Genomic DNA, 27,958 nt, shown 5'->3' with positions numbered 1-27,958 from the left:
TCTGGCCATTACTATTTCTGCAAAAGGAACAGCCAGAAATTAAATTGGTGGTGAAGTGGGAGCTTCTTTGTATCAAAAGAAAAAAGTTTGTACTCAAAAAGTTTGCATTAAAAAACTTAGTGTCAAAGTTTTATCAAAAACCTTTCTATCAAAAGGTTTCTGTCTTACTTGAAAATCTATTTCTCACCTGCTCAGTTTTTTGTTCTTCCTCCCACTGAAGCTGTTTCAGCACAGATTGTAAGTGAGTCTGGAAAACAAATTATATGGCTGATGAATACGAAATCACAAAGAGCAAGAGAACCAAGAGAGGAAAGAATTTGGAAAATAATTTGGCAAGTAAGAAAATTCAGTCAGGGGCAGGAGAACATAGTGCAGGGAAATAAGGCACTTCCCTTGCATACATCCAGCCCCACTTTATTCCTCCCCGCACTACCCCAGCACCACATATCATTCCCCCAAGCACTACCAGAAATGAACCCTGAGGACAGAACCAAGAGTAAATCCTGAGCACCACAGGATTTACTGTGTGACCCCAAACCCCTACCTCTTGTCTTCTTTTTTAAGAAGAAAATAAGTTAGTCATAACAAAATAGCACTCTTGTTGAAGAATTTATAATACAAAAACTGTACCATGTAGCTATAGGGTGACTTGACTTTCTATGTCATAGCTTTTTACCTGCCCCAAATAGTTGGAATCCTTTTATGTTCTCATTTTCTACAAAATTTTAGACGACCTATGACTATGGTCTATTTAAAAATCTGGCTGGAAGGATTTAAAGAAAGTACAGTGATTAGGGCACCTGCCTAACATATGTGGACCCAGGCTTGACTCCTGGTACCACATGTTCCCCCAAGAATGACCAGGTGCAGACCTAGAGGTTTCCTAATCTTACCGGGGATGGCTCTGGAGGCCTCCAGCACCCCCAGGGTAACTCAGGTATCTCCAGCACGCAGGGCCCCAGCAGCATCTCATCGTGGGACCTAGTATTGAACTAGTGTCCTGTTTTGCTGGGAATCACTGGTCCACACCAGTGTACTCCTGAGCACCAATTTCTACCAATTAACCAAAACTATGGCTTGATATTTGGTGTTTATGCCTCTATTTTATTGGACTTGGAAAAAAATTACTATTTCTAAGTATTGCATTGAATAATCATAACAATATCACATATTTGTAATAGGATGTATCCACATGTCTTATCTCAACTATTCTAAAGAACAATAATCTAAGCAGGTATAGCATGCATCACAAAAATTTTAAATGAATCTCATTAATACTCATTCACTGCGGTAAATACATATTATAATAACAACAGGTTTCAAGCTATGACCTACCACTTACTGTGATACTTGACAAGTTACTTAACTTCTCTGTATTTCAATTCCTGATCTATAAAATAGAGCAGTAACAGTATATTTTTAGGGATATATGGATAAATTAAATTACATGTAAAATAGCTTGACGGTGTGTAGGGAGACCTGGGTTCAATTCTTCTGTCCCTCTCGGAGAGCCTGGCAAGCTACCAAGCGTATCCCGCCCTCATGGCAGAACCTGGCAAGCTACCTGTGGCCAATTCAATATGCCAAAAATAGTAACGAGTCTCACAGTAGAGACGTTACTGGTGCCGGCTTGAGCAAATTGATAAACAACGGGATGACACTGCTACAGTGCTAAAGTAAAATAGCTCTTTATGGGCCACTCACACAGTTGATGCTCAATACTGGCAACTGGAGGGTGGCAGTGCTCACGGGTTATTCTAAGCTCTGTGCTCAAGAGTGACCCCAGCAGTGCTCTGGAACCATATGTGCTGTCAAAGATCAAACCAGTTGGCTGAATACAAGGCCAAGTCTTACCCCCTGTACTATCTCTCTGAAACAATAATGGCAATCATTTCAAGGCTCTTATTTCCTTCCAAATGATGTTTATATAAAAATGTAAGCAAAATTACTTAGAGAAAAGAAAATATGATTATTTCATCTTCTACTTGGGATTTCTAAGAGGTTGTTCGGATTCATAAATGAGTATGACTGCCACAGAAATGAGATGAGTGGAAACACAGTGATGGAGTTTTTAAAGATATCAAAGTAACTTTATACCAGTAAACAAGAATTTACCTTGAGCACCAGGCTTTCTACTTTCATAATGAGATGCTTTTGTCTTTGTTCTTTGTTCTGAATCTCTTGGAGTTTGCACTCCAGATAATGAATCTGCTTCTGAATTTGCACAACTAACAGAAATAGAAAGTTTACATATATAAAGAAAACCAAAACTAGTAGACTGAGATCCAAATCAATTAAAACACTACTATGTAGCTGAGTATTAATTTTCCAAACTTAGTCTTGCATTTAATGCATCTAATATTACAAGTCAGTCTCTATATCTGCCACCCTCTCTTTACCATCTGTTGGGTTTTTTCCCACTAACTTACCCATTGAACTGGATCCTTCCTTTGCCCCACACCGTTTAAATTCATTTATCTTGGCCTGCAGATCCCTTTCCAGATCTTCACAATCATCATCCTCATCTTCATCATCTTCATCATATTCCTCTTCTTCCTCTTCCACATAACTATAGCAATCATCATAATCCTCTTCATCCTCTATCTCCATCTCCTCATCACTGCCACTGTTAGAACCATTGAACATCTCCCGAAGGATGTCACGTTCTATTGATTTTAAACAAGAGGAAATTGAAACTATCTGAAGCTTTTCAAATAACATCCACTCCAGCTGCTAATTATACTCATTTCCTCAAATTCACTAAGCAATCATTGAATTCAGAAAATAATTTTTGGTAGGAATATTAATTTCTTCAGAAAACAAGAAATGCAAAAGGCTTTAATATTCATTTATATATTCAATCATCAAAACATTTACTGTGGGCTAAGGGCCACAGGAATTTACTACAGTGAGGACAGATGGGAAATTAGAACACCAGTATAAAACTCCTAAAACACTGAGGTACGAATAAGTGAAATGAAGAGCAAAATCATCCTTTCCCTTTGGCCCGTGTGTCTATGGAGACTGGGTCTCACACTGTCAAACAAGTGTCCTCTCTGAAACTCCTGCTGCATCTTTACAAATGTACCTGATGAGATATGGTCCTTCCTATAGTCACATTTCCCTTGGGCTATCCCAAAGCCTCTAATAAAACCTTGACTTTCTATTTCTATAGCGTTATCTTCACCAATGACTTTCCATCCTGAAAGACAGAACAGTCAAGGAAAATAAAGTCCAGAATGATCTCTCTTCTATGTGGAATATAAAGAAACATAGTAACGGAAAAACAAATGGCCTAAGGCAACAGAACCTGAGAACTGGTCTATAGAACTGAGTTTAGTTGGGGCCAGAGCAATAGTACAGCAGGTAAAGCACTTGGGGACATGAGTTTGACCCCCAGTACCCCATATGGTCCCCTGAGTACTTCCAGGATTGAGAGCAGAGCAAAGAGTAAGTTCTGAGCAACTGCACGTGTAGGCCCCCAAAAAGAACTGAGTTTTCCATGGTGGGGGGCTAGTGGCAACACTCAGGTGGAAGTTGTGGTGCTGAAATGTTGTATGCATCAAACAGTAAGTCACTAAAATTAAAAAAAATTAAAGAAAAATACAGAAAGAACAGCTGGAGAGATAGCACAGTGGGTAGGGTATTTTCCTTGCACATGGCCACCCCAAGTTCAATCCGCAGCACCACATATGGTCCCCCAAGCATAGTCAGGAGTGATCTCTGAGCACAGAGACAGGAGTAAGCACTGAGAACAGCTGGGTATGATCCCAAATCCAAAAATAAAATTAAAACAGAAAGAAAGGAAGAGTTATATTTTTAAGGGGAAAGCTCTTCAGCTGAAAGTACTATTGAATTTAGTCCAACCTCAAGCCTTTTGTATTTTGATTCATAACGCAGAGAGGTGCCTTACACTGAATTACAAAAGTAATTCAGTATAATCAATCCATTACAGGATTAAGTTAAGTTTTCACAAATCTTAAGTTCTACATATCAAAACCAACACATAAATACCAGACATAAATACCAGAAGTGAAGTAAGTAAATAGGCAAGTAAATAGGCAAGAGAACAGGCTACAGAAGAAATATTTAGTATAAAAGGATACGAGCTCTGATAGCTTCAGCATCTGAACTCAGCAGTCTTTTCACTTCCTTTTCCACTTCGGGACAGTCAATGAACTGAACCAAGGGGGTGGAGTGAAATACCAGTTATTTCATTTAATATCCTTATGTTTTGCAGGAATGCCCTTTTCCTCCATACAAATGAAGTCAAATAACTAGCTTCTTTAGATATTTACCCAACCAAATTCCTATTTTAAGTACTGCTATTTATGGAGCAGCATTTACTAAGGGTGTGTGGTCAAGAATTTTGTATAGTAATATTATTTTTCCCAAATCAATGAAATTAATTGAGAAATTTAATCTTTTAAATCTGCTACTCTATATTAAGACACTTCTCAGTCAGCAAAAGGGAATGCCCTGCCACAGAGTCTGGGTGGGGTGGAGGGGACGGGGTGGGGGTAGTGGGAGGGAGGCTGGGACCACTGGTGGTAGAAAATGGGCACTGGTGGAGGGATGGGTACTCGACCACTGTATGACTGAAATGCAAGCACGAAAGTTTGTAAGTCTGTAACTGTACCTCACGGTGATTCACTAATAAAAAATTTTAAATAAATAAAGAAGACACTTCTCAGAGGTACAACCATTATGTTTCAGTTATTACTTGTCTTGCCCCTATTTAGTAAAACACTATAATTTCTCATTTGTTATTTAGAGGTAATTTGGTTTAAAAATCCAAATTCCCAATTTTATTTCACTTTACATATCATTATTATAAGTTGATTTCCTGTAAAAATTGGATATTAGCTGCATGTTCCCCCTTAAATCTAATTCCACAGTAACCAATTTATCATGCCATAAATAGAAGTTAGAATTCTGAGTGAGAATAAACAATTGCAAACAACTGCTGGTAAAGTGAATAATGTCTTCCAACAAATTATTTTAAAAATAAAAATCAGAAGGGAGAAGTGGATTTTAATACACAGGGTAATAGGCCAAATTCTACCTTTTCCTCTAGGACTTTACTAGATAATAAACAATGAATTAATTTTGCAGTAAAAAGGATTGATTGTATATGGGAGTAGAGAGTATATATAATAAATAAAACTTGAAGGCAAAATTTATTATTTAATTTTTTGGGTTTTGTTTTGTTTTAAATTAATGATATATGAACATACTATGAATAAACAATAAGTCAGATTGTGATTGCTATACCTCAGTTAAGCTCAATTCTTCGATATCTTTTAAATCCAAGTCCTATGAATTAAAACACAATAAATAAGGTTATGTTAAGATTGCCATGCTCCCTTAAAACTCAGAGTTCTAAAACTTACTCATAACATAGCTTTTTATTTAATAGACACTCAATAAATGCTGTTGACTATAGTATAAAAGTCAATATGAGTCTTTATGCTACAGTTTATATTTCAAGCCTCAACACAGTAAACTTTCAACTACTCCCCAATTAATTTAATGTGATTCCTATCAGAATTTACAAGGTCTTTTATAAACAGACAAATGTATTCAAAATTTTATATGGAACAATACAGCTGTCAAATGTCTAAAACAATCATGACAAGGGAAAATGAAGTGTGAACAAGCAGTTTTCCTGATTTCAAAAGTTATTTTTATATGGCCAGAAAAACAGTACAGGAGGGAAGGCACTGGTATCACATATGGTCCCCTGAGTACCCCCAGGAATCACTCTTGAGCACAGATAAGAAATAACCCTTAAGTACTTCAGGTGTGGAACAACCCACTCCCTCCACACACAAAAAAGCAAAACTTTTAGAGGATATGGGGTAGACAAAAAGTTCTTAAACTAATACAAAAAGTAATAGCAATAGCAATAAGGGGTAAAAAAATCAATAAACTGGACCTTATCAAACGAACAAAACCTTTTGCTCTTTGAAAAACACTGCGAAGATGACAAAACAAGCTGAGGACAGAGAAAATATTTGCAAGACATATGTCTGATAGAAGACTAGTACTTAGAATCACAAAAGCTCTCAAATATCAACAGTCAAAAACAATTCATTTATAAAATGGTTTAAAAGCCAAAAATAAATTCACATATACATGGGCCTTTAATCTATGATAAAGGAGTCAAGTTTATACAACAGAAAAAGGAACATCTCTTCAATAAACAGTGCTATAAAAACTGGACAGACAGATCTATTAAATAGATCATGATTTAATACCATACACAGAAATTAACAGGAAATGGTCTCAAGATTTGGACATATTATGACGCCATAAAATATATAAGAAAAAAAACAGATGGTACACTCTAGGTCCTCAACATGTATTTGGGGACTCCATGAACAAGGCAAACAAAAACAAGAATAAATAAGTGAGAGTACAGACATTTTAAGTTTATTCACAGAAAAAGAAACTACCATCAAAAAGACAGCCTAGAAATTGAGAGACAATATTTGAACACACATGTGTCAAGGAATGGATATCCAAAACACTCAGTGAATTCACATATCTTGCACCTAGAAAACAGAACAGGGATTAAGACTCATAACTGGACAAGGAAGTGTAATGTAGGAAAGGGGAATGCCTAGATCACCCTAGATCCAAGAGTACAGGGAGGAGAAGGACAGAGAGGAAAGAAATCAAGGGGACAAGGAAGAAGAAAAAAGAAGTAATGGGGTAACACGGGGGCAGGGCTTTAGTTGTGACTGTGATGGGGGAGAGTGGTACAGCTATATATCCAAAGCACAGACTTAAAAGTACTGAAAACATAAGATCTAAGCTCCAACCACTGAACTTTGAAATGTGTCTCTCAAGGTGGCAGGAGGAGCACAAGGGGGAGGAGGGAGTCTGGGAACCCTGGTGGAGGGAATTTATCACTGGTCGTGGGATTGGTGTTATATGCCTAAAACTCAGGTGAAGGACCTGTACAGAGAAAATTACAAAAACGTTACTTCAAAAAATAAGAGAGGACATGAGGAAATGGAAACACATCCCCTGCTCATGGATTGGGAGAATTAACATTATCAAAATGGCAATACTCACCAAAGCATTATACAGATTCAATGCGATCCCTATAAGGATACCCATGACATTCTTCAAGGAAGTGGACCAAACACTCCTGAAATTCATATGGAACAACAACTCCCCACGAATAGCTGAAGCTATTTTGGGGGGGGGGAAGATGGGAGGCATCATCTTCCCCAACCTTAAACTCTACTACAAAGCGGTAATAATTAAAACTGCATGGTACTGGAACAAAAGCAGAGCATCAGACTAATGAACAGTGTAGAATATCCTTACACACACCCTCAAATATATGACCATCTAATTTTTGATAAAGGAGGAAGAAATGTGAAGTGGAGCAAGAAAAGCCTCTTTAACAAATGGTGCTGGCAACACTGGACAGCTACATGCAAAAAAAAAATGGGCTCAGACCTATACCTAACACCCTGCACAAAAGTCAGATCAAAATGGATTAAGACCTCAATATCAGACCAGAATCCATAAGGTACATTGAAGACAAGGTCGGCAAAACCCTCCACGACATTGAAGGTACAAGTATTTTCAAAGATGACTCGCCACTGACCAGGCAAGTAGAAAAAGAGATAAACAAATGGGACTAACTTAAACTGAGAAGCTTCTGCACCTCAAAAGATACAGTGACCAGAATACAAAGACAGTCGACCAAATGTGAAATGATATTCACGCAATACCCATCTGATAAGGGGTTGATATCAAGGATTTACAAGGCACTGGTTGAACTCCACAAGAAGAAAACATCCAATCCCATCAGAAAATGAGGTGATGAAATGAACAGAAACTTTCTCAAGGAAGAAATCTGAATGGCTATAAGACACATGAAAAAATGTTCCTCATCACTAATCATCAGGGAGATACCATCTCACACCAAAGAGACTGGCCCACATCCAAAAGAACAAAAGTGACCAGTGTTGGCAGGGATGTGGGGAGAAAGGGACTCTCCTTCACTGCTGGTGGGAATTCCGACTGATTCAGCCCTTTTGGAAAACAGTGTGTACACTTCTCAAAAAATTATAAATTGAGCTCCCATTTGACCCAGCAATACCACTTCTGGGAATATAACCCGGAGATGCAAAAAAGCGTAGTAGAAATAACATCTGCACCTACATGTTCATTGCAGCACTGTTTTAGAATAGACAGAATCTGGAAAAAACCCTAGTGCCCGAGAAGAGATGACTGGTTAAAGAAACTTTGGTACATCTGCACAATGGAATACTATGCAGCTGTTAGAAAAGATGAAGTCATGAAATTTGCAATAGGTGGAGCAACATGGAAAGTATCATGTTAAGTGAAATGAATCAGAAAGAGAGGGAGAGACATAGAAAGATTGCACTCATTTGTGGAATATAAAGTAACAGAATGGGAGACTAACACCCAAGAACTGTAGAGATAAGTACCAGGAGGATTACTTTACAGCTTGGAAGCTGGCCTCACATGCTGGGGGGAAAAGCAGCTCAGATAGAGAAGGAACAACCAAGCAAATGGTGCTAGGTAGGCCTGCTATGAGTGGGAGATACGGGCTGAAAATAGACTATAGACTGGACATGATGCCTACTTAATACCTCTATAGCAAACCACAACACCCAAAAGGAGAGAGAGAGCAAAAGGGAATGCCTTGCTGCCACAGAGGCGGTGTGAGGTGGAAGGGACAGGGTGGGGGTGGTGGGAAGGATGCTAGGACCATTGGTGGTAGAGAATGGGCACTGGTGGAGGGATGGGTACTCGATCTCTGTATGACTGAAACGCAAGCATGAAAGTCTATAACTTTATCTCACAGTGATTCACTAATAAAATTTTTTTTAATTTTAAGAAAAAAACTCAACTATCAATAACTTTCTAAATTACTGTTGTCTAATTTTTTTAATTAAAGAAGACTCATGCCTGTCATGCACCCAATTCAGGTTCAATCCCTTAAACCATATGGCCTTTCATGCACCACTGGGTATAGGCCTAGTGGCCCCTAAGCACCACCAGGATTACCTTGGTAATCTGAGGCAACACAGGCAATAGTAGCACTTTATCCTCAGGCTGTAGCATAAACTACACTTGGCTGGCTGAGAATCAATAGGAAGGTCCTGGGCCCCACCCCAAAAAACAGCTTAGAAGCCCCCACAAAAAGAAATTAACACAATTATCAACAAAAAGCAAAGAATCCAGTCCAAAATACGGACAAAAAACTTGAATAGGGGTGGAGTGATAGCACAGCGGGTAGGGCATTTGCCTCGTACACACCCAACCTGGGTTTGATTCCTTTGTCCCTCTCGGAGAGCCTGGTAAGCTACCAAGAGTATCCAGCCTGCACCGCAGAGCCTGGCAAGCTACCGTAGCATATTCAATGTGCCAAAAACAGTAATAACAAGTCTCACAATAGAGACGTTACTGGTGCCCACTCCAGCAAATCGATGAACAACTGGACGACAATGCTACAGTGTTACAGGACACTTCTTCAAAGAAGATATGCAGATGGCCCACACATGTAAAAGTGTTCAGTATCACTTATTATTGAGAAAATTCAAAGCAAAGCCACACTAGATATCATCTTAAACCTGTGAGAATGAGTTATTATTTTTTAAAATGACCAAAAATTTTCTCAGGGGCCAGAGTGATAGTACAGTGAGTAGAGCATTTGTCTTGCATGCAGTCAACCTGGGTTTGATCTCTGGCACTCCATATGATCTCTGGAGTCCACCGTGAGTGATCCCTGAGCTATGAGCCAGGAGTAAGCCCTGAGCACTGCCAGGTGTGGCCTAAAAACAAAACAAAAACATTGAAAACAAAAAATGCTGGCAAAGATGTGAAACCAAAAGGAACTCTGCTCACTATTGGCGGGAAAGTAATTGGATGCAATCTCTATGGAAAAACGATAGGAATAATCCTTCCCCAAATAGCACAGTGGGTAAGGCGTTTGCTTTGCACGCGACCGACCCGAGTTCAATTCCTTCATCCTCTCGGAGAGCCCGGCAAGCTACCAAGAGTATCCTGCCCGCACGGCAGAGCCTGGCAGGCTACCTGTGGCATATTCAATATTCCAAAAACAGTAACAACAAGTCTCACAATGGCGATGTTACTGGTGCCCGCTCGAGCAAATCAGTGAACAACAGGATGACAATGATACAGTGCTACAAGTGCTACTGTATGATCCAGAACTATCACTGCTTGGCTTATGTTTTGGCGGTGATGGTCTCCCAAGTGGTGCTCAAGGAAGTCAGGGAACCCCACCAGTGATTTATTAGGTGCCAGTTCAGCACAAAGGCTTGAAGATGTGATGCTGATTGGACCCTGCTGTGCCAGGGATAATTGAGCCATTCTGCTGGTGCTGGGGACATCCAGGGCCACGCCAGTCATACCTGGGGGAGTCTCTAGGGCTACACTCAGGGGACTGTGTGGTGCCAGGAATTGAAACTGGATCCAGGGCTTGCCAGGCATGCAACCTAACCATTATACTATTACCCAGCAAACCCTGCCCCCCGCATTTTTGTATTAATTCAAAGTATATAAATACACTAATTTGGAAAGAGATCTAAAAGGAAAGAAAAAAGTTTAGAAGAAGGAAAAAAAGAGAAAAAGAACTTAAAAAAACCAAAAAAGTTAATTTAAAAAAAAAAGAATGAATTTTTTAAAAAGAGGAGGCTCTACACAGCTAGAGGGAACAAGCCCTGAGCACAGATGGGTGTGGCCCAAGACAAAAATAAGGAACTGAAATAACTTATATAAAAAGAAAAGCCCAGGGGCTGGAGCAATAGCACAGCGGGTAGGGCGTTTGCCTTGCACGCGGCCGACCCGGGTTCGATTCCCAGCATCCCATATGGTCCCCTGAGCACAGCCAGGAGCAATTCCTGAGTGCAGAGCCAGGAATAACCCCTGTGCATCGCCAGGTGTGACCCATAAAAAGCAAAAAAAAAAAAAAAAAGAAAAGCCCATAGACTCAAAGTGAATCTATCAAATGAGACCCAATAAGCCAGAAAAGAATGGAGAGATATAATACAAAAACTCAACGAAATGAACACTACAGCAACAATACTATACAGCTAGATTATCATTCAGATTTGAAGGAACTATACAGAACTTCATAGATAGGCAAAAATGTAGGGAATCTATAGCCTTAAAACCACTTTTGCAAGAAACATTAAAAGAGTTTTTTAAGGAGCTGGAGCAATATCACAGCAGGTAAGGCCTTTGCCTTACATGCAGCCAACCCGGGTTCGATTCCCAGCATTCCATATAGTCCCCTGAGCACCGCCAGGGGTAATTCCTGTGTCCCTGAGCACCGCTGGGTGTAAACCAAAAAGAAAAAAATGAATTTTTTAAAAAGACAAGATAAACTTCTCAGCACTTTGACACTGAGTATGGCATTCACTCGTGAGGCTTATGGTTGTCTTTCTAGACTAAGAAAGGTTTGTTTAATCTTAGTTTGCTAATATTTTATACTTATATAAAATTTTATATACTTTTATACTTTTTATACTTTTTCAATAATTAATGTGTCATATATATTGAATGTGCTACATTTATTGAGATGATTGTACTACACCCATAGAATTTTGTTTTGTTTTGTTTTGTTTTGGGGTCACACCTGGCGATGCTCAGGGGTTACTCTGCACTCAGGAATTACTCCTGGCGGTGCTCAGGGGACCATATGGGATGCTGGGAATCGAACCCGGGTCGGCCACATGCAAGGCAAACACCCTACCCGCTATGCTATCACTCCAGCCCCACCCATAGAGATTTTTATTACAAGCTATTATTAATGCATATACTTAAGCAGTCACTATTTTATAACATGAATCCAATATTCCCTTTTTAGGATAAAATATGTTTTTATTCCTTTATGACTCTATTCAGATTTTCCCTTAAATTTTTCTTAATTCTCCTGTCCTCACTGTCACTATAGTGTACACTTGAAGGATTTATCTATTTCATGTAAATTTTACTTGTTTAATTAATTTTGGGGGGTCCCATATTTGGCTGTGCTTGAGGCTTACTCCTGGCTCTGTGTTCAGAGATCACACCTAGAAGGCTCAGCAAACCATATACAGGGTGTCAAGGAAAAAATCGGGGTCAGCCGTGTGCAAGGGCTCTACCCACCATACTATCCCTCTGGCCCCTAATTCATGTAAATTTTAACGTATTAACATAAAATTATACATACCATTTTTAATTTATGTACAAATAAAAAGAGAAGCATAGATTTTTTTAAAAAGTCATCATCAAATTGTCATTAATTTTTAATTTTGTGGAATTTCATGAGTTTAGCTTTAGTCAGCTATATGTGTGTAGATGTCTATCACTATCTCCACAATTAAAAAAGACCATTTATGAAATGAGTCAGAAGGAGAGGGACAAATAGAGAATGACTGCATTCATTTGTGGTGTATAAAAACACATATAGTAGATGACTAATATCTCATGGCTAAGGAAAACAGGGGTTAGGAGGACTGGTCAATGGTTGGAACTAACCACAAAAGTGTGTGGGGCTGAGGGTAGATAAGATAGAGAACAGTATAAAATAATAGCTGGGAATGATCATGCAGGACAAGATCTGAGGGTTAAAAGTAGGTAAAGGGATATTCTTTATATTCTTTATTTTTTGGCAAAGGGAAATTCTTGATTAACTTTTAGTATTAATATTGCAAACCACAAGAAGAAGACGAAGACAAAGAAGAAGATGAAGAAGAAGACGAAGAAGAAGAAGAAGAAGAAGAAGAAGAAGAAGAAGAAGAAGAAGAAGAAGAAGAAGAAGAAGAAGAAGAAGAAGAAGAAGAAGAAGAAGAAGAGGAGGAGGAGGAGGAGGAGGAGGAGGAAGATAGGAGGCATAAAAAGAAGAAACAGAAGAAGACGAGGAGGAGGAGGGGCTTATAGAGGAGGAGAAAGGAGAAGTAGGAGGAGAAGAAAATGGACAAGTTTTAGAAGGAGAAGGAAATAGAAAACAAGGAAGAGGAGGAGAAGCAGGAGAGGAAAGAATAGAAGGAAGGAAGAAGGAAGAAGAAGAAGAAGAAGAAGAAGAAGAAGAAGAAGAAGAAGAAGAAGAGGAAGAAGAGGAAGAAGAAGAAGAAGAGGAAGAAGAAGAAGGAGAAAGAGGAAGAAGGAGGAGGAGGAGGAGAAGAAGAAGAGGAAGAGGGAGAGGAAGAGGAGGAGGAAGAGGAAGGAGAAGAGGAGGAGGAAGAGGAAGAGAAAGAGAAAGAGGAGGAGGACCTGCCATAGAGGCAGGCAGGGGTGGGGGTGGGGGGTCATGGGAGGGAACCTTGGGACACTGGTGCTGGAAATGTGCATTAACGGAAGGATGGGTGTTGGAATACTGTATGACTGAAATCTAATCATGAACAGCTTTGTAAAGGTCTCACAGTGATTCAATTAAAAAATTAAAAGATCACTAATATATGGGATATAAAGAAACAATGTAAGGGAATAGATGACCAAAATAATCAGAACTGAAGATTTTTGTCTATAGAATTGAGCTTACATGGGAGGAGGTTATTTGGGAAGCCCTTGGGTCACTGGTGGAGAGGAGCAGACATTGTGGTGATGGTATGGTGTTGGAATAATGTATGCAAAATAAGTGTAATTAACAATATTGTTAATTTTACCTTAATCCAGTACCTCAGTAACAGTAGGAAAAAGAAAAGATATCCACATTGCTAAGTTCAAAACAGCATTATTTACAATAACCAAAATGCAAAACCAACCTAAATGCCCATTAACAGATGACAGTTAAAGAAGCTGTGGTATATATACTGAATAAAATATTACTCTACCTTTAAAAATTATAAAATTGTGCCTTGTGAAGGGCTGGAGCGATAGCACAACGGTTGGGCTTTCGCCTTTCACGCGGCCAACCCATGTTCGATTCCTCCGCCCCTCTCGGAGAGCCCGGCAAGCTACCAAGAGTATCGAGCCCGAGAGGCAGAGCCTGGCAAGCTACCCGTGCATATTGGATATGCCAAAAACAGTAACAATAAGTCTCAATGAGAGACGTTACTGGTGCCTGCTCGAGCAAATCGATGAGCAACGGGATGACAGTGACAGTGACAATGCCTTGTGAAAAATGTTGGATCTTGAGGTAGTTATGCTAAATGAAATAAGTAAGCAAATTAAAGAATAACTAAATTGTTTCACTAGATAGATAGACATAACTAAATCAAGGGAACTTGCAAAAAACAAGTCTAGACTTGGTGAAAATTATAATTGTTACCAGAAGGAAAGAGGGATGGCTTGCCTCCAAGCCATGGTTAGAGGGGCCATATAAATTGTGGGGCAGCACTGGAGCTTGGTGGTTGGTGCAGAGAAACCTATACACATACAGAGGTATTACTGTATGCCCTTGAAATTCCATAGTTTGTAAAGTAACGACAAACTCACTTTTAATAGTGTGGGGGGGAGAAAATAGTCAAAATGTCATGGAAAACATGTCATTAAAGTGAATAGTGGGGCTGGAGTGATAGCACAGCGGGTAGGTCATTTGCCTTGCACGCAGCCAACCTGGGTTTGATTCCCAGCATCCCATATGGTCCCCTGAGTACCGAAATGAGTAATTTCTGAGTGCAAGAGCCTGGAGTAACCCCTGTGTATCGCTGGGTGTGACCCAAAAAGCAAAAAAAAAAGTGCATAGTATAATATATCTATGTATAGATGGGAAACAAGTACATGAGAAGATGTTCAATATCATTAGCCGTAAGAGAAATACAAACTAAGATCAGAGTGAGATTAGTCACATCAAAAATAATGGCTAACAGTGGCAGGGTGGGGTGGGGGGGAGATGGGATTGGGGAGGGTGGGAGGGACACTGGGTTTACGGGTGGTGGAGAATGGGCACTGGTGAAGGGATGGGTTCCCGAACTTTGTATGAGGGAAGTATAAGCACAAAAGTGTATAAATCTGTAACTGTACCCTCACGGTGATTCTCTAATTAAAAATAAATAAATTTAAAAAAAAAATAATGGCTAATTTTAAAAAATAATAGTGATGACACAAAGCTGGTAAGGATCTAGAGAAATTAGAACTAACAATCAGATCCCACATATACTGCTGGTGGGAATGAAAAATGGTACAATCCCTCTAGAAAAGAGCATGGTAATTGTCTTATAAAAACCAAATATGCAATTGTGATATGAACTAAAAATTGCATTCCTCATCATTTATCCAAAAGAAATAATTACATAGATTCACGAAAAAATCATGCTCAGTAGAGCTGGAGAGATACTAGAGCTGGTAAAGCACTTGTCTTGTAGGTGGCTGACCAGATTCAATCCCTAGCACCTGATATGGTCACTTGAGCCTCTCAGAGTGCGGAGTAAGCCAGTAATCCTGGAGCACCACTGGGTTGGCCCCCAAAACAAAAAAGTTTCTCAAAGATTTATTATTATAAATAATAAAATAGTTATTATAATAACTATTATTATAAATAGTTATGATAATAAATACAATGACTTAATATAATAATTATAATATAATTAATATTATATTGTGTTGATATATTAATATAATTAATACATTATATTCATAATTAATTTATTATTATATATTATTAATATATTGTATTAATATTTTATTTTCTATTATATTGTATTAACTGTTTTCTTAATATAATAATTTATATTATTATAAATAGTTATTATAATAACCCCAAACTAGAAACAACCCAGATGCCTTTCAATGGGTGAAAAGTTAAGCTGTGGTATATTCATAACAAGGAATACTACTCAGCTACAAAAAGGAAAGTACTACTGATATGTAGAAAAACTTTCACAGTGGGGTGGAACGATAGTACAGCAAGTACGGCATTTGCCTTGGATGTGGTCGACCTGTGTTCAATCCCCAGCATCCAACATGGTCCTCCAAGCACTGCCAGAGGTAACTCCTGAGCACAGTGCCTGGAGTAACCCTTGAGCATCACTGGGTGTGACTGAAAAAATCAAAAAAAAAGAAAACTTTCATAGATCTTAAGGAATTATGTTAAGTGTAAAAAAGGGTCAGTGTTAAATTATATATTATATGATTCCATTTATGACATCCTCAAAATGACAAAGATATAGAGAATATATATATATATATGATTGACAAGAGTTAGAGATCGGAGGTGTAGGGTAGGAAAGCGGTGAGTATGACTATATAAAAAAGCAATACAAGGGATCCTTATAGTGATTTAAATTTTCAGTATCTTAACTGTGTCATCATCTTCACTGTCATCCCATTGCTCATCGATTTGCTCGAGTGGGCATCAGTAACGTCTCCATTGTGAGACTTGTTGTTACTGTTTTTGGCATATCGAATACACCACGGGTAGCTTGCCAGGCTCTGCCACTCAGGTTAGATACTCTCGGTAGCTTGCTGGGCTCTCCGAGAGTGGTGGAGGAATCGAACCCGGGTAGGCTGCGTGCAAGGCAAACGCCCTACTCGCTGTACTATTGCTCTAGCTGGAGCGAATAACTGTGTCAGAGTCCTAAAATTATCTGATTTATTGCCTCCTTTACAGAAAATAAATATAAACTTCAGCATCCAGCTGTAAATCTACTTTTTTAAAGAGAATAAATATAAAGCAATCCCCAAGGCCACTGGATTGGTTCAGCAAGCCCCAAAGGCCACATTGCCCAGTTCTGGAAACAAGGATGTAGGCAGACACCTGAACATATACATGGGATAAAGCTTCATAGAACTAAAAACACATGAGTGTGTACACATGGTGTACATACACAGGAGTACAACTAAACTGTAAAATTGTAAATTGGTTGGTGAGCTGTAATAATGTCATTTTTTTGGTTTGTGTCCATTGAACTATAGTTTTGAAAAAAACGTTACAATGTGACAAAAGAGTAAAGAGTATACAGCATCTCTTATTTACTTATTTTTGGGGGGGCCTTCCAAGTCTATTTTTAGTGGATTGAGAGGCGACTCTTGGCTATCAGCCAACCAGGACAGAAATTCAATGATACTGCCTGAGAATTCAGTGCTTGTTGAGTACTGAGAGCCACCAGCGTCACCCTGACAGTGTTCTTAGCACCCAGACCTGCACCCAGTGGTGCTTGAGAGGTCATGTCGTACTAGAGATTGAATTCTGGTCAGGCACAGCCAAGGGATGTGCCCTAAAACTCATGAAATATCTCCCCAACCCTCTCGCATTAATTTTGTCACATTGTAACGTTTTTTCAAAACTGCAGGCAAATCTACCATTCTTTCCCCAAAATATTTAAGTTTAATTTTTAAAATAAACCAAACAAGCGCCTAAAGACTCTGATTCCAGAGATCTTCTAACACATTTTGGCATCCAGCACAGCTTCTTACAGCAATGCACTGGGACTGTGAGCTGGGCTATGCAATTTCTGGCAGAATTTTCCCTGAACTTTATACAGAATTCCAAAACTGTTTTGTCAGCCGTTTTGTCTTAATTGTCAGCAATGTGAAATGGTTCCTTTTTAGCAGGTCTGACTTTGGGGGGAAACTCCAAATAATAACAGTGAGTTTTTTGTTGAAATATTGAAGGTAATCAAAGTAGCAGCTATTTCTCTAGACTGAACTAAGCAACAGCCTCACGCCCGCCGAGAAGAGGAAATATCCCTCTTTCCCGGTTGTTTCCCATTTTCCGGGAGAAATGCAGCGTGGCGTCCACCATACTATGAGGCGCTGAGAGGGGGATGAGGGAAAAAAAAGGAAAAGGGAAAAGAAAAAAAAGAGTTATGTACTTGGAGCAGTGGGGCTACATATCTCTTCATTCTCAGCAATGAAAAACTAATTATCAAATGCTTCCTTGGTAGTAGGGCTGTCTTTCTTGGGGGGAAACTCCAGCAACAATAGTGAGTTTTATGTTGAAATATGGAATGTAATCAAGGTAAAGAGAAAATGAAACGAAATTCATCAGTTATACAGTTGGGGGCGAGGGGGCGGGGCCAGGAGTTATACTGGTGTTTTTGGTGGTGGAATATGGGCACTGGTGAAGGGATGGGTGTTTGAATATTGTATAACTGAGACATAAGCCTGAGAACTTTGTAACTTTCCACATGGTGATTCAATTAAAAAAAGAAAGAAAAAAAAACAAACAAAATAAACCAGTACTCTTGTAGCTTGCCCATGGTTTCTACAATTCTAAGGTGAAATTTGAACTATAATCACAATTTACAGTCCTCAGGTTATGGATGGGTTCACTTTAGAACTGTATCTTGCAGGGCTGGCATGCTGTTCAGTGGTAGAGCATTCACCTTGCATGTTTGTGGTCCTGGGTCCAATTCCTAGCACCACCAAGAAACACAAAGTAAACCAACAGTGGAACCTTTATCTTGAAACCGAAAACTAAAAACACTAGTAAAAGTTTCAAATTCATGAGACGTCATATAATTCTCCTACAACCACAAGGGTCAGGTTAGTTTTTATTCACTTCCGAATTACTACCACACAGCTCCTGATTTACTTTGCTAATAATAAATTTATGTTTATTGAACATGTAATGAATGATCATATTAATCCCAATTAACTGCTCTCTTTCCCTCCCACTTCCTCTTCCAGACCAACCAATAGACACATAAATACCGAGAATCTCACCTTTTTCTTTATTTTTCGGAACCTTCTCTTTCTGACATTCTTAAGTGGTGGAGCAACTAGAATAAATTGAACATAGTGAAATGTAAAGGTGACCGGTAGTAGTCACATATTTATCGGAATCTGATAAAGAGAATGGTGATTCTATAAGAAAATGGTTCATAACATCATTTGTTCACTTAAGAGTGTTTGGCTTAGGGCCGAGGAGAGATAGCTCAACTGGCTGGGCAAATACTTGCATGCATGAAGCTCGATCCCTGGCACCATTGGGAGTGACACCCTGAACCTGGAGTCAGTAGTCATGTCCCAAAGAACCACCAGGTGTGTCCATAAAACAATGTGTCTGACTGCCTAATGAACCAAACACCTAATTGTGGTAACAGAATATGGCTCAGAAGTCATTGGGATTCTGTAGATAATGGAGACAGCCAGAATAAGCTGGTGACTTACTGCCATGCTTCCAGGCAGAACGTTTTGGTTTCACCTTTTCATTTCTCCTGATTGCCTTCATATCATCAGAGGAAGCTGATTTTTCCGAAGAACAGTGGTTATCAACTTGACCAGAGCACACAAGCATCTATACTTAACACAGACAAAGATGTTGAATATGGAAATAAATTTAGGGCTAGTCATAAATCATGATCATTCTTATCACCAGAAACCCTGGAACATAAAGGTAAAGAGAATGCTACTTGGAATTTCCAGAAAAATTAATTGCTACATGCTTTGATATTCATTCTCTCTCTGTCTGTATATGGACCCGAATTTTGTTGGTTTTTATTTTATTTTAGGCTGAAGTGCTTACCATCGCAGAAGGACTATGCTGAAAACAGTTATACTTTAGCATTTTTTATAAAGGAAACAAGAAATAACCATAAAAATAATGAGTAAGAACCAATACAAAACACATAAGTTAACAGCATATGCTTTAGAAGAAAGTTCAGAAGACCTCAGATGTTTATGTGTCAAATAGTGAAAGCCACTGTAAGAGGCAAACAGGGAACTCTAAATGCTGTTTGGATAAAATAAAGCGGTGAATGTTATAAATCAAACACCAAACTGAAACTTAACATTGTATTCCTATGCAATTGATCTATAAATGAGAAATGATAAGCAGCAATTATATGCCAAGTAGAAAGGAGCACTAAAATAAAAAAAGGACAAAGGCAAGTCTTTTGTTTTGGGACCACACCTGGCAGCTCTTAAGACTTAATCATGGCTCTGAACTCAAGAATTACTCCTGGTGAGCTCAAGGGACCATATGGGATGCTAGAGATAGAACCTGGGTTGGCCACTTGCAAGGCAAAAAGTCCAAACAACTCATTACACTACCGCTCTAGCCCTAAAGGCAAGTCTTTGAAGGATGTGAGAGCTTGAAGATGAAAACTCTGTAATATACATACCTGAGAAATGTCTGCTGTTTTATAAAACGTTTTTCTATCTAAAGTTTTGAAGCTTCCAATAATACAAGGCAAATTAACCAGTCTAGCAGCTAGTGAGACATCTTCTATCTCAACTGCTGCATAATTTCTACCTGCTAAAGAAAAGTAGAAATAAAATTAAAGGTGACATTTTCCTAATGTATAGTACTGTTTCATCTTTTGTTTTGCTTTGTTTTGTGGAGACACATTCCACAGTGCTCAGGGGTTAATCTTGGCTCTGCACTCAGGGATCACTCCTGGCAGGCTCAGGGGACAATATGAGTAACGGAGATCAAACCCACATCGGCAACACGAAAAGCAAGTACTTTACTTGCTGTATTATCTCCCCGTGTACTCTTAAGCCTCCTGTGTATACATAATGAAGGTTTATGTGGAACAAACTAGTTCTCCCATAAAACAAACCTATTTTTTAGAATGCTAAAGTTGTGTATGCAGTTCACAGAGAAAAGAAGACAAAATTATGCATATGACCAAACATAGCTAAGTTTCTTGGAAGTTTCTTGGCTGTGAACTAAATGCTGATAAAACAGTAAATGTTTAATTATTGTCTTTAAAGTCAAACTACAGGGCCAAAGAAATAGCAGAGCAGGTAAGGAGCTGGCCTGGAGCACAGAGGCAGGAGTAAGCCCTGAGCACAGCTGGGGAAGGAAGGAAGGAAGGAAGGAAGGAAGGAAGGAAGGAAGGAAGGAAGGAAGGAAGGAAGGAAGGAAGGAAGGAAGGAAGGAAGGAAGGAAGGATTAGAAGCATTCAGTCATATCACTGTTTTCAAGGTTCGAATTTTGTCTGTAAGGAACACAAAGAGGAAAGGTTACTATTATTTATCTTTGGCAGTGAGGCTGAGAGGAGCAATAGCACAGCGGGTAGGGCATTTGCCTTGCACAAGGTCGACCCGGGTTCGATTCCTCCGTCCCTCTGAAAGAGCCCAACAAGCTACCGAGAGTATCCTGCCCATATGGCAGACCCTGGCAAGCTACCCGTGGCGTATTCAACATGCCAAAAACAGTAACAACAAGTCTCACAATGGAGACGTTACTAGTGCCCACTCGAGCAAATTGATGAGCAACGGGATGACAGTGCTATAGTGCTACAGACAGTGAGGTTGAGCACCATGAAGGAGATTTTCACTTCTTTTGAACATTTCTGTCTTGTTTGAATTTTCTAATCATGAGCATTTACTACCTTAAATTTTTTTTTTCAGTAACAACTACTGGAATGGTGACTATGGACCAATTTATTTTATTTTATTTTTTAATTTTATTGAATCACCGTGAGATAGTTACAAGCTTTCATGTTTTGGTTACAATCTCACAATAATCAAACTCCCATCCCTCCACCAGTGCACATTCCCCACCACCAATATCTTGGGTATACCCCCCTTTCCCACCCTCCCTCCCCCTGCCTCTATGGCAGACAATATTCCCCATAATCTCTCTCTATTTTTGGGCATTATGGCTTGCAACACCGACACTGAGAGGTCATCATGTTTGGTCCATTATCTACTTTCAACATGCATCTCTCATCCCAACTGGTTCCTCCAACCATCATTTTCTCAGTTATCCCTTTTCTATTCCATCTGCCGTCTCCCCTCCGTTCATGAAGCAGTCTTCTATGGACAAATTTTAATATTCCTTATATACTTCTCTGTACTAAAGAACATATTGAATTTCTTTATGGATTTTGTTTAGAGATGCACTTGAAAGTGTTTAAGTCTTATTCCTGGCTTTGTGCTCAAGGATCACTCCTGGTGGTCCTCAAGGTACCATATGCACTATCAAGGATCAAACTGGGGTCTGCTGCAAGCAAGGCAAGTGCTTTAATTCTTTACTATCTCTCTAGCTCCATAAATATTATTTAAGAGATAAAGACATATCACCGTTTTAAAAAAAGAACAGTGTGTTCATATATCATTCTCTATGGGCAGTTAAAAATCACAAAGCTTGTATGTATAAGATAATCTTCCGTATTAAAACCCCAAAGTTGACCCCAAGTTCTTTATGTGCATTATGACAATTACCTCAAGTTTCATAAATCTTATTTCCATTCCTCTTAAAACATGAGTTGCAGCCCAGGAAAGTGGTTCAATGGTAGAACAAATGCCTTACATGTTTGATTCCCTAGGTTTAGGCACAGGCAGCATACATATACACACACATTGGAGTGGGCCAGCCAGGGCTTTAGCTTAGTGGTACAGTGCATGCTATGCATGTTTGAGACCCTGGGTTTCAGTCTAAGTACCCCCAAAAAAAGGAGATAGAAATGACTTAAGTCTTTAAGTCCATCAAGGAAGTTGTCAAATATTTTGTCATTTTTGAAAATCTAGTATAATGCCTAATTACTAATACATAGTAATCCCTTAATAAATTACAGTCCTATAAATAGTAAATGCATATTAAATACTTACGAGTTAAGTCAATTCTTAGTTTAGATTTTGTGGAGATATTTCTGGAATGTGCTATCTTTTTTACAGCATCGGCATATTCCTAAAATTGAGGTAAACTGAAAAATCAGGACAATTGTCTACTTGGCAAACAATAGAGCAGATATGTCTGAAACAGTTTTCCCTTAGCATAAAACCTTAATGTCCTCAAACATTTATTTTCATTTTTATTATTTGTTTGATTTTGAATGACACTCAGTGTTGCTCAGGGGTTACTCCTGGCTCTTCACTCAGGAATTACTCCTTGCAGTGCTCAGGGGACCATACCCGCTGTACTCCCTCTCCAGCCCCTTAAGCTTTCCAAACCTTGCCAGAAGGTCTGGTCAATGGTTGGAAGCTTGCCACAAGAGTATCTGCAGGGCAATGGGCAGTTAGGATAGAGCAGAAACCAGTATGACAAGAGATGGAAATTATCATTTTGGACAGGAATTGAGTGTTGAAAGTAAGTAAAGGGATATACCGGGTAACCTTTCAGTGTCTGTATTGCAAACCATAAGGCCCAAAAGGAAAGAGAGGGGAGGGCGAGCATGCATGAGAGAGAGAGAGTGAGAGAGAGAAAGAGAATAAACCAGAGAGAAAAAAGTGTCTGCCATAGAGGCAGGAGTGGGTGGGGACAGGAGAGAAACTGGGGACATTGGTGATGGGAAATGTACACTGGTGAAGGGACTGGTGTTAGAACATTGTATGACTGAAACCCAACCATGAGTCTCATGTTGGCTGTCCAGTGAATGGCTGTTATCTATGAATCTACGATAAGTGACCAAATTCATCATTGTCACAGGTGTATATCAGGAAGTAAATCCACAGTGTAGGTGGTATAGACAAAACAAAGAATCATGCTAAAAGAGTACACACTAAGGGGCTGGAGCAATAGCATAGTGGGTAGGGCGTTTGCCTTGCACGTGGCCGACCCGGGTTCAAATCCCAGCATCCCATATGGTCCCCCAGCATCGCCAGGAGTAATTCCTGAGTGCATGAGCCAGGAATAACCCCTGTGCATCGCCGGGTGTGATCCCAAAACCAAAAATAAAAGAGTACACACTAAGATGGTTTAATAGATCATGGTTCCTGAGAAACAAAGGTTCCGTTTTATTACTGTATTTTAAGTAGAAATACTACAGAACCAAGCAGAACTTATACTCATGCACTGAATACAAGTCAGAGGTACAGGGGATTCTTACCAAAGGTACACGCAATATAAACTGGTTCTCCAGTTCGTATGGAGGGTTGTCCAGGGTTTGAACCATCACTTGTTTTTGAGTTCATGGAAAAAAAAAAATAAAAAGCAGCTGTCACCAAAAAACTCCTCTGACTCCCTCTGCTGACCACTTCTGGTAAAACAGGTTAAAACTAACGTCTTTCTTAAAATTTCCACCGAACTATGTATATATGTTATACATATGTATATATTTGCATACATATATCTTTGACACAACTTGAATATCCCAAGAAGTGAAATCATTTTCTTTCTAAAATATTACTATTTACCAAAATTATCTTAAATTTCATGATAAAAAATGAAGTTTTTAAAATTTTAAACACCGTGATTTACAAAGTTCATAAGACAGTTGTTTCAGGCCTTCGGGCATCCAGTGTTACAACAACAATTCCACCACCAGTGTGACCTTCAATGTCCCAACCCACCAATGTCCCAATTTTCCCACCTAACCACGCAGCCAGTCCCTTAGAAGGCAGGCGCAAATGTACTTTATATTGCTTGTTACAACAAAATGGCAAATGGAATGAATTATCAGAAAACAGATCCAAAAACTCAGCATGTGATCAGTGTTGTATCTCACAAAGGTGTTACTAAATGACTATAGTCATGGCCTGAAGAGAAATGAAGAGTTTTAACAAAGTAACTTTAAGGATATTCTTAAGATTCTCAGGTAAAGGGCTACAATTCATCAGCACAGTGGTTGCTATCAAATTAAAAAATACAGATCTCTGCAGGAAATCTTGTAAGAGAAAGGCCAAAACCCGTACCAAAACTTCTGGCAGAAATTGTTTATGATGATTTCAATAATTTTTCAGTATTTCACTTGCCTTAACAGATTCATAGGATTAATCAGCTGGACTTTTAATGCTAAATCAGTAATAACTGCTCTGAAATGGCTTGGGGGTGGCGCTCAGGGCTAATTCCCGCCCCAGTGTTCAGGTCCCCTAGCAGGGTCCAGGGACAAGTTGTGGTGTCAGGAATCACACCCAGATTGGCTGCATGCAAAGGAAGTGCCCTACCGACTGTACTATCTCTCCAGTCCCAGAATCCAATGATTATGGCTAGACTATATGAGTACATCTAACATCATGGGGTGATATGAAGGGTATATATAATACAATTTGATTAATCACTGACATTTACTATGTTCGTGCAAATATGCTAGGCATGACACTGAAGCTGTTAGACTATATTCCACCTAATCTTCACAAAAAGCACTTACTTGGAACAGCCCTAAAGGAATCCAAAAATGAATGTATTTGAATTTAAAAAAGGCACCCTATGTAAAGTGAACTATCTCCTCCAAGTAAATGTTTATTTTAAATCTTACTTTCTTTTTCTTTTGGAAACACATCCCTTAGCATTATATTCTGGATTTTAGGGTCCTAGCACTGCATGGTATCCTGAACACTGAGTGGGAAGTGGCACTGAGTGGGAAGAAAAGAAAAGAAAAGAAAAGAAAAGAAAAGAAAAGAAAAGAAAAGAAAAGAAAAGAAAAGAAAAGAAAAGAAAAGGAAAGGAAAGGAAAGGAAAGGAAAGAAAAGAAAAGAAAAGAAAAGAAAAGAAAAGAAAAGAAAAGAAAAGAAAAGAAAAGAAAAGAAAAGAAAAGAAAAGAAAAGAAGACTGCTTCTCCCCCTGACTCCTTGGCAGTCTGCTAGTGGGAGACCCTCGACTCCGATCTTTCGCCTTCTCCTGTCCCGGAACCCGGCAAGTCCTTATCATGCGTGAGTGCATCTCCATCCATGTGGGCCAGGCCGGTGTCCAGATTGGCAATGCCTGCTGGGAGCTCTACTGCCTGGAACACGGCATCCAGCCCGATGGCCAGATGCCCAGTGACAAGACCATTGGGGGAGATGACTCCTTCAACACCTTCTTCAGTGAAACGGGTGCTGGCAAGCATGTGCCCAGAGCAGTGTTCGTAGACTTGGAGCCCACAGTCATTGATGAAATTCGCACCGGCACCTACCGCCAGCTCTTCCACCCTGAGCAGCTCATCACAGGCAAGGAAGATGCTGCCAATAACTATGCCCGTGGCCACTACACCATTGGCAAGGAGATCATTGACCTCGTCTTGGACCGAATTCGGAAACTAGCTGACCAGTGCACGGGGCTTCAGGGCTTCTTGGTGTTCCACAGCTTTGGTGGGGGAACCAGTTCTGGGTTCACCTCCCTGCTGATGGAACGCCTCTCCGTCGACTACGGCAAGAAGTCCAAGCTGGAGTTCTCCATTTACCCAGCTACCCAGGTGTCCACTGCTGTGGTGGAGCCCTACAACTCCATCCTCACCACCCACACCACCCTGGAGCACTCTGATTGTGCCTTCATGGTGGACAACGAGGCCATCTATGACATCTGTTGTCGAAATCTTGATATTGAGCGCCCAACCTACACTAACCTGAACCGCCTTATTAGCCAGATTGTGTCCTCCATCACTGCTTCCCTCCGATTTGATGGGGCCCTGAATGTCGATCTGACCGAATTCCAGACCAACCTGGTGCCCTACCCCCGAATCCACTTCCCTCTGGCCACATACGCCCCTGTCATCTCTGCTGAGAAAGCCTACCATGAACAGCTTACTGTTGCAGAGATCACCAATGCATGCTTTGAGCCAGCCAACCAGATGGTGAAATGTGACCCTCGCCATGGTAAATACATGGCTTGCTGCCTGTTGTACCGTGGTGACGTGGTTCCCAAAGATGTCAATGCTGCCATTGCCACCATCAAGACCAAGCGCAGCATCCAGTTTGTGGATTGGTGTCCCACTGGCTTCAAAGTGGGTATTAATTACCAGCCTCCCACTGTGGTTCCCGGTGGGGACCTGGCCAAAGTCCAGCGGGCCGTGTGCATGCTGAGCAACACCACGGCCATTGCTGAGGCCTGGGCCCGCCTGGACCACAAGTTTGATCTGATGTACGCCAAGCGTGCCTTTGTGCACTGGTACGTGGGTGAGGGCATGGAGGAGGGAGAGTTCTCTGAGGCCCGTGAGGACATGGCCGCCCTGGAGAAGGATTATGAAGAGGTCGGAGCAGATAGTGCAGATGGAGAGGATGAGGGTGAAGAGTATTAATCTATTTGTTGCAATTTTACACTCTCACTTCTTGGAATTGTCTTATTGTCTCCTGTTCTAACCTGTTAATAAAAGTGTGGTTTTAAGTTCTATAAAAAAAAGAAAAGAAAAGAAAAGAAAAGAAAAGAAAAGAAAAGAAAAGAAAAGAAAAGAGGATAAATTCCAACAAAAATAGTGAGTCTGTTTTGAAACTCCAACAATAGTGAGTTGTGTGTTTTAATCTGGAATGTAATAAAGGTAAAGAGAAAAGGAAGTGAAATTATCAGTCACGCACGGGGTGGGGTTTGGGGGGTGAGGGGTGGGATGTATACTGGTTTTTTTTGTTTTTGTTTTTGTTTGTTTTTGTTTTTATTGGTGGTGGAATATGGGCACTGGTGAAGGGATGGGTGTTTGAGCATTGTATAACTGAGATATAAGCCTGAGAACTTTGTAACTTTCCACTTGGTGATTCAATAAAATAAATTTAAAAAAGAAAAGAAAAGAAGAGAAAAACCAGGTACAGGGGGCAGGAGATTAAACTTAAGGGGACAAGGAATGAAGCATTTGCCTTGCATGAATTTAGGTGAAGACCTAGGTTCGGTTATCAGTACTGCAAACAAAAAACAGGCGAACAAAAACCACATACAAGTGGGTCTAACACCGTACTTTATGAAATCAGTTACTAGTTACTATTTCTGTCTTTTAGTGTGACTTCAGAAATCACAAGAAAGATACAGTAGAGGCCAGAACCATAATACAGTGAGTAGAGTGCCTGCCTTGCATAGCCAACTCAGGTTTCAATCCCTGGCACCCCATATGGTACCTTGAGCCTCTCCAGGAGTGATCTGTGAGCAGAGAGCCAGGAATATGAGCACTGCTGAGTGTGGCCCAAAAGCCAAAAAGAATTAAAAATAATAAAAGGACACTAAATACAAGAGATGTCAGTAGTGGAAATGCAAAGATCTCCCAGGATGAAGGGGAGAAGGAAGATGGAACAATTAATAATGAGTCATTTTTCTCTCAATACTTGATACAGTTCCATACACAAATATATACAAAAAAATGAATGTAAGGGGAAATATTAACTAGACTATAAAGTAAAACGGTTTTTTTTTAATCTTGAAGTTGGGGTGGGGTGTATAGTGCAAAGTGCTGGAGCACGTTTTGCAAGTAGGAATCCAGATCAGTTCCCTTGCAGATGCAGTTCCCCA

The 27,958-nt window shown here is 39.8% G+C and overlaps 2 protein-coding genes across 2 annotated transcripts; one reads left to right on the top strand and one right to left on the bottom strand.

The window, feature by feature from the left end:
- Nucleotides 1-11: 11 nt before the first annotated feature.
- TAF7L (TATA-box binding protein associated factor 7 like) lies at nt 12-23,729 on the bottom strand. The gene is made up of 12 exons (XM_055121148.1): nt 23,664-23,729; nt 22,447-22,525; nt 20,007-20,140; nt 19,054-19,180; nt 18,607-18,662; nt 5,275-5,316; nt 4,107-4,179; nt 3,089-3,202; nt 2,430-2,666; nt 2,116-2,228; nt 188-247; nt 12-17 (listed from the first exon to the last, which is right to left on the bottom strand). The coding sequence occupies exons 1-12, from the start codon at nt 23,727-23,729 to the stop codon at nt 12-14; spliced, it is 1,107 nt and encodes a 368-aa protein (XP_054977123.1).
- A 1,677-nt stretch (nt 23,730-25,406) lies between these two features.
- On the top strand, nt 25,407-26,796 carry LOC101552730 (tubulin alpha-1C chain-like). Its single transcript, XM_012933448.2, has one exon. It carries the CDS (start codon nt 25,422-25,424, stop codon nt 26,766-26,768), a length of 1,347 nt encoding a protein of 448 aa, XP_012788902.2. The 5' UTR covers nt 25,407-25,421; the 3' UTR covers nt 26,769-26,796.
- Nucleotides 26,797-27,958: the final 1,162 nt, after the last annotated feature.

Source organism: Sorex araneus, chromosome X (genome assembly GCF_027595985.1).
Source record: "Sorex araneus isolate mSorAra2 chromosome X, mSorAra2.pri, whole genome shotgun sequence".
NCBI classification, from domain to species: domain Eukaryota; kingdom Metazoa; phylum Chordata; class Mammalia; order Eulipotyphla; family Soricidae; genus Sorex; species Sorex araneus.
This window is presented reverse-complemented; position numbering and strand designations above follow the sequence as displayed.

What these genes read in the sequence shown, in the direction of transcription:
- TAF7L (XM_055121148.1), bottom strand. Translation starts at nt 23,729, where the DNA reads ATGGTTCAAACCCTGGACAACCCTCCATACGAACTGGAGAACCAGTTT. An exon ending in TCCGAAAAATAAAGAAAAAG is followed by an intron (nt 5,317 to 18,606) that starts GTGAGATTCTCG and finishes TTTAATTCATAG; the next exon opens with GACTTGGATTTAAAAGATAT. An exon ending in TGCTGAAGCTATCAGAGCTC is followed by an intron (nt 3,203 to 4,106) that starts GTATCCTTTTAT and finishes TCTGTCTTTCAG; the next exon opens with GATGGAAAGTCATTGGTGAA.
- LOC101552730 (XM_012933448.2), top strand. Translation starts at nt 25,422, where the DNA reads ATGCGTGAGTGCATCTCCATCCATGTGGGCCAGGCCGGTGTCCAGATT.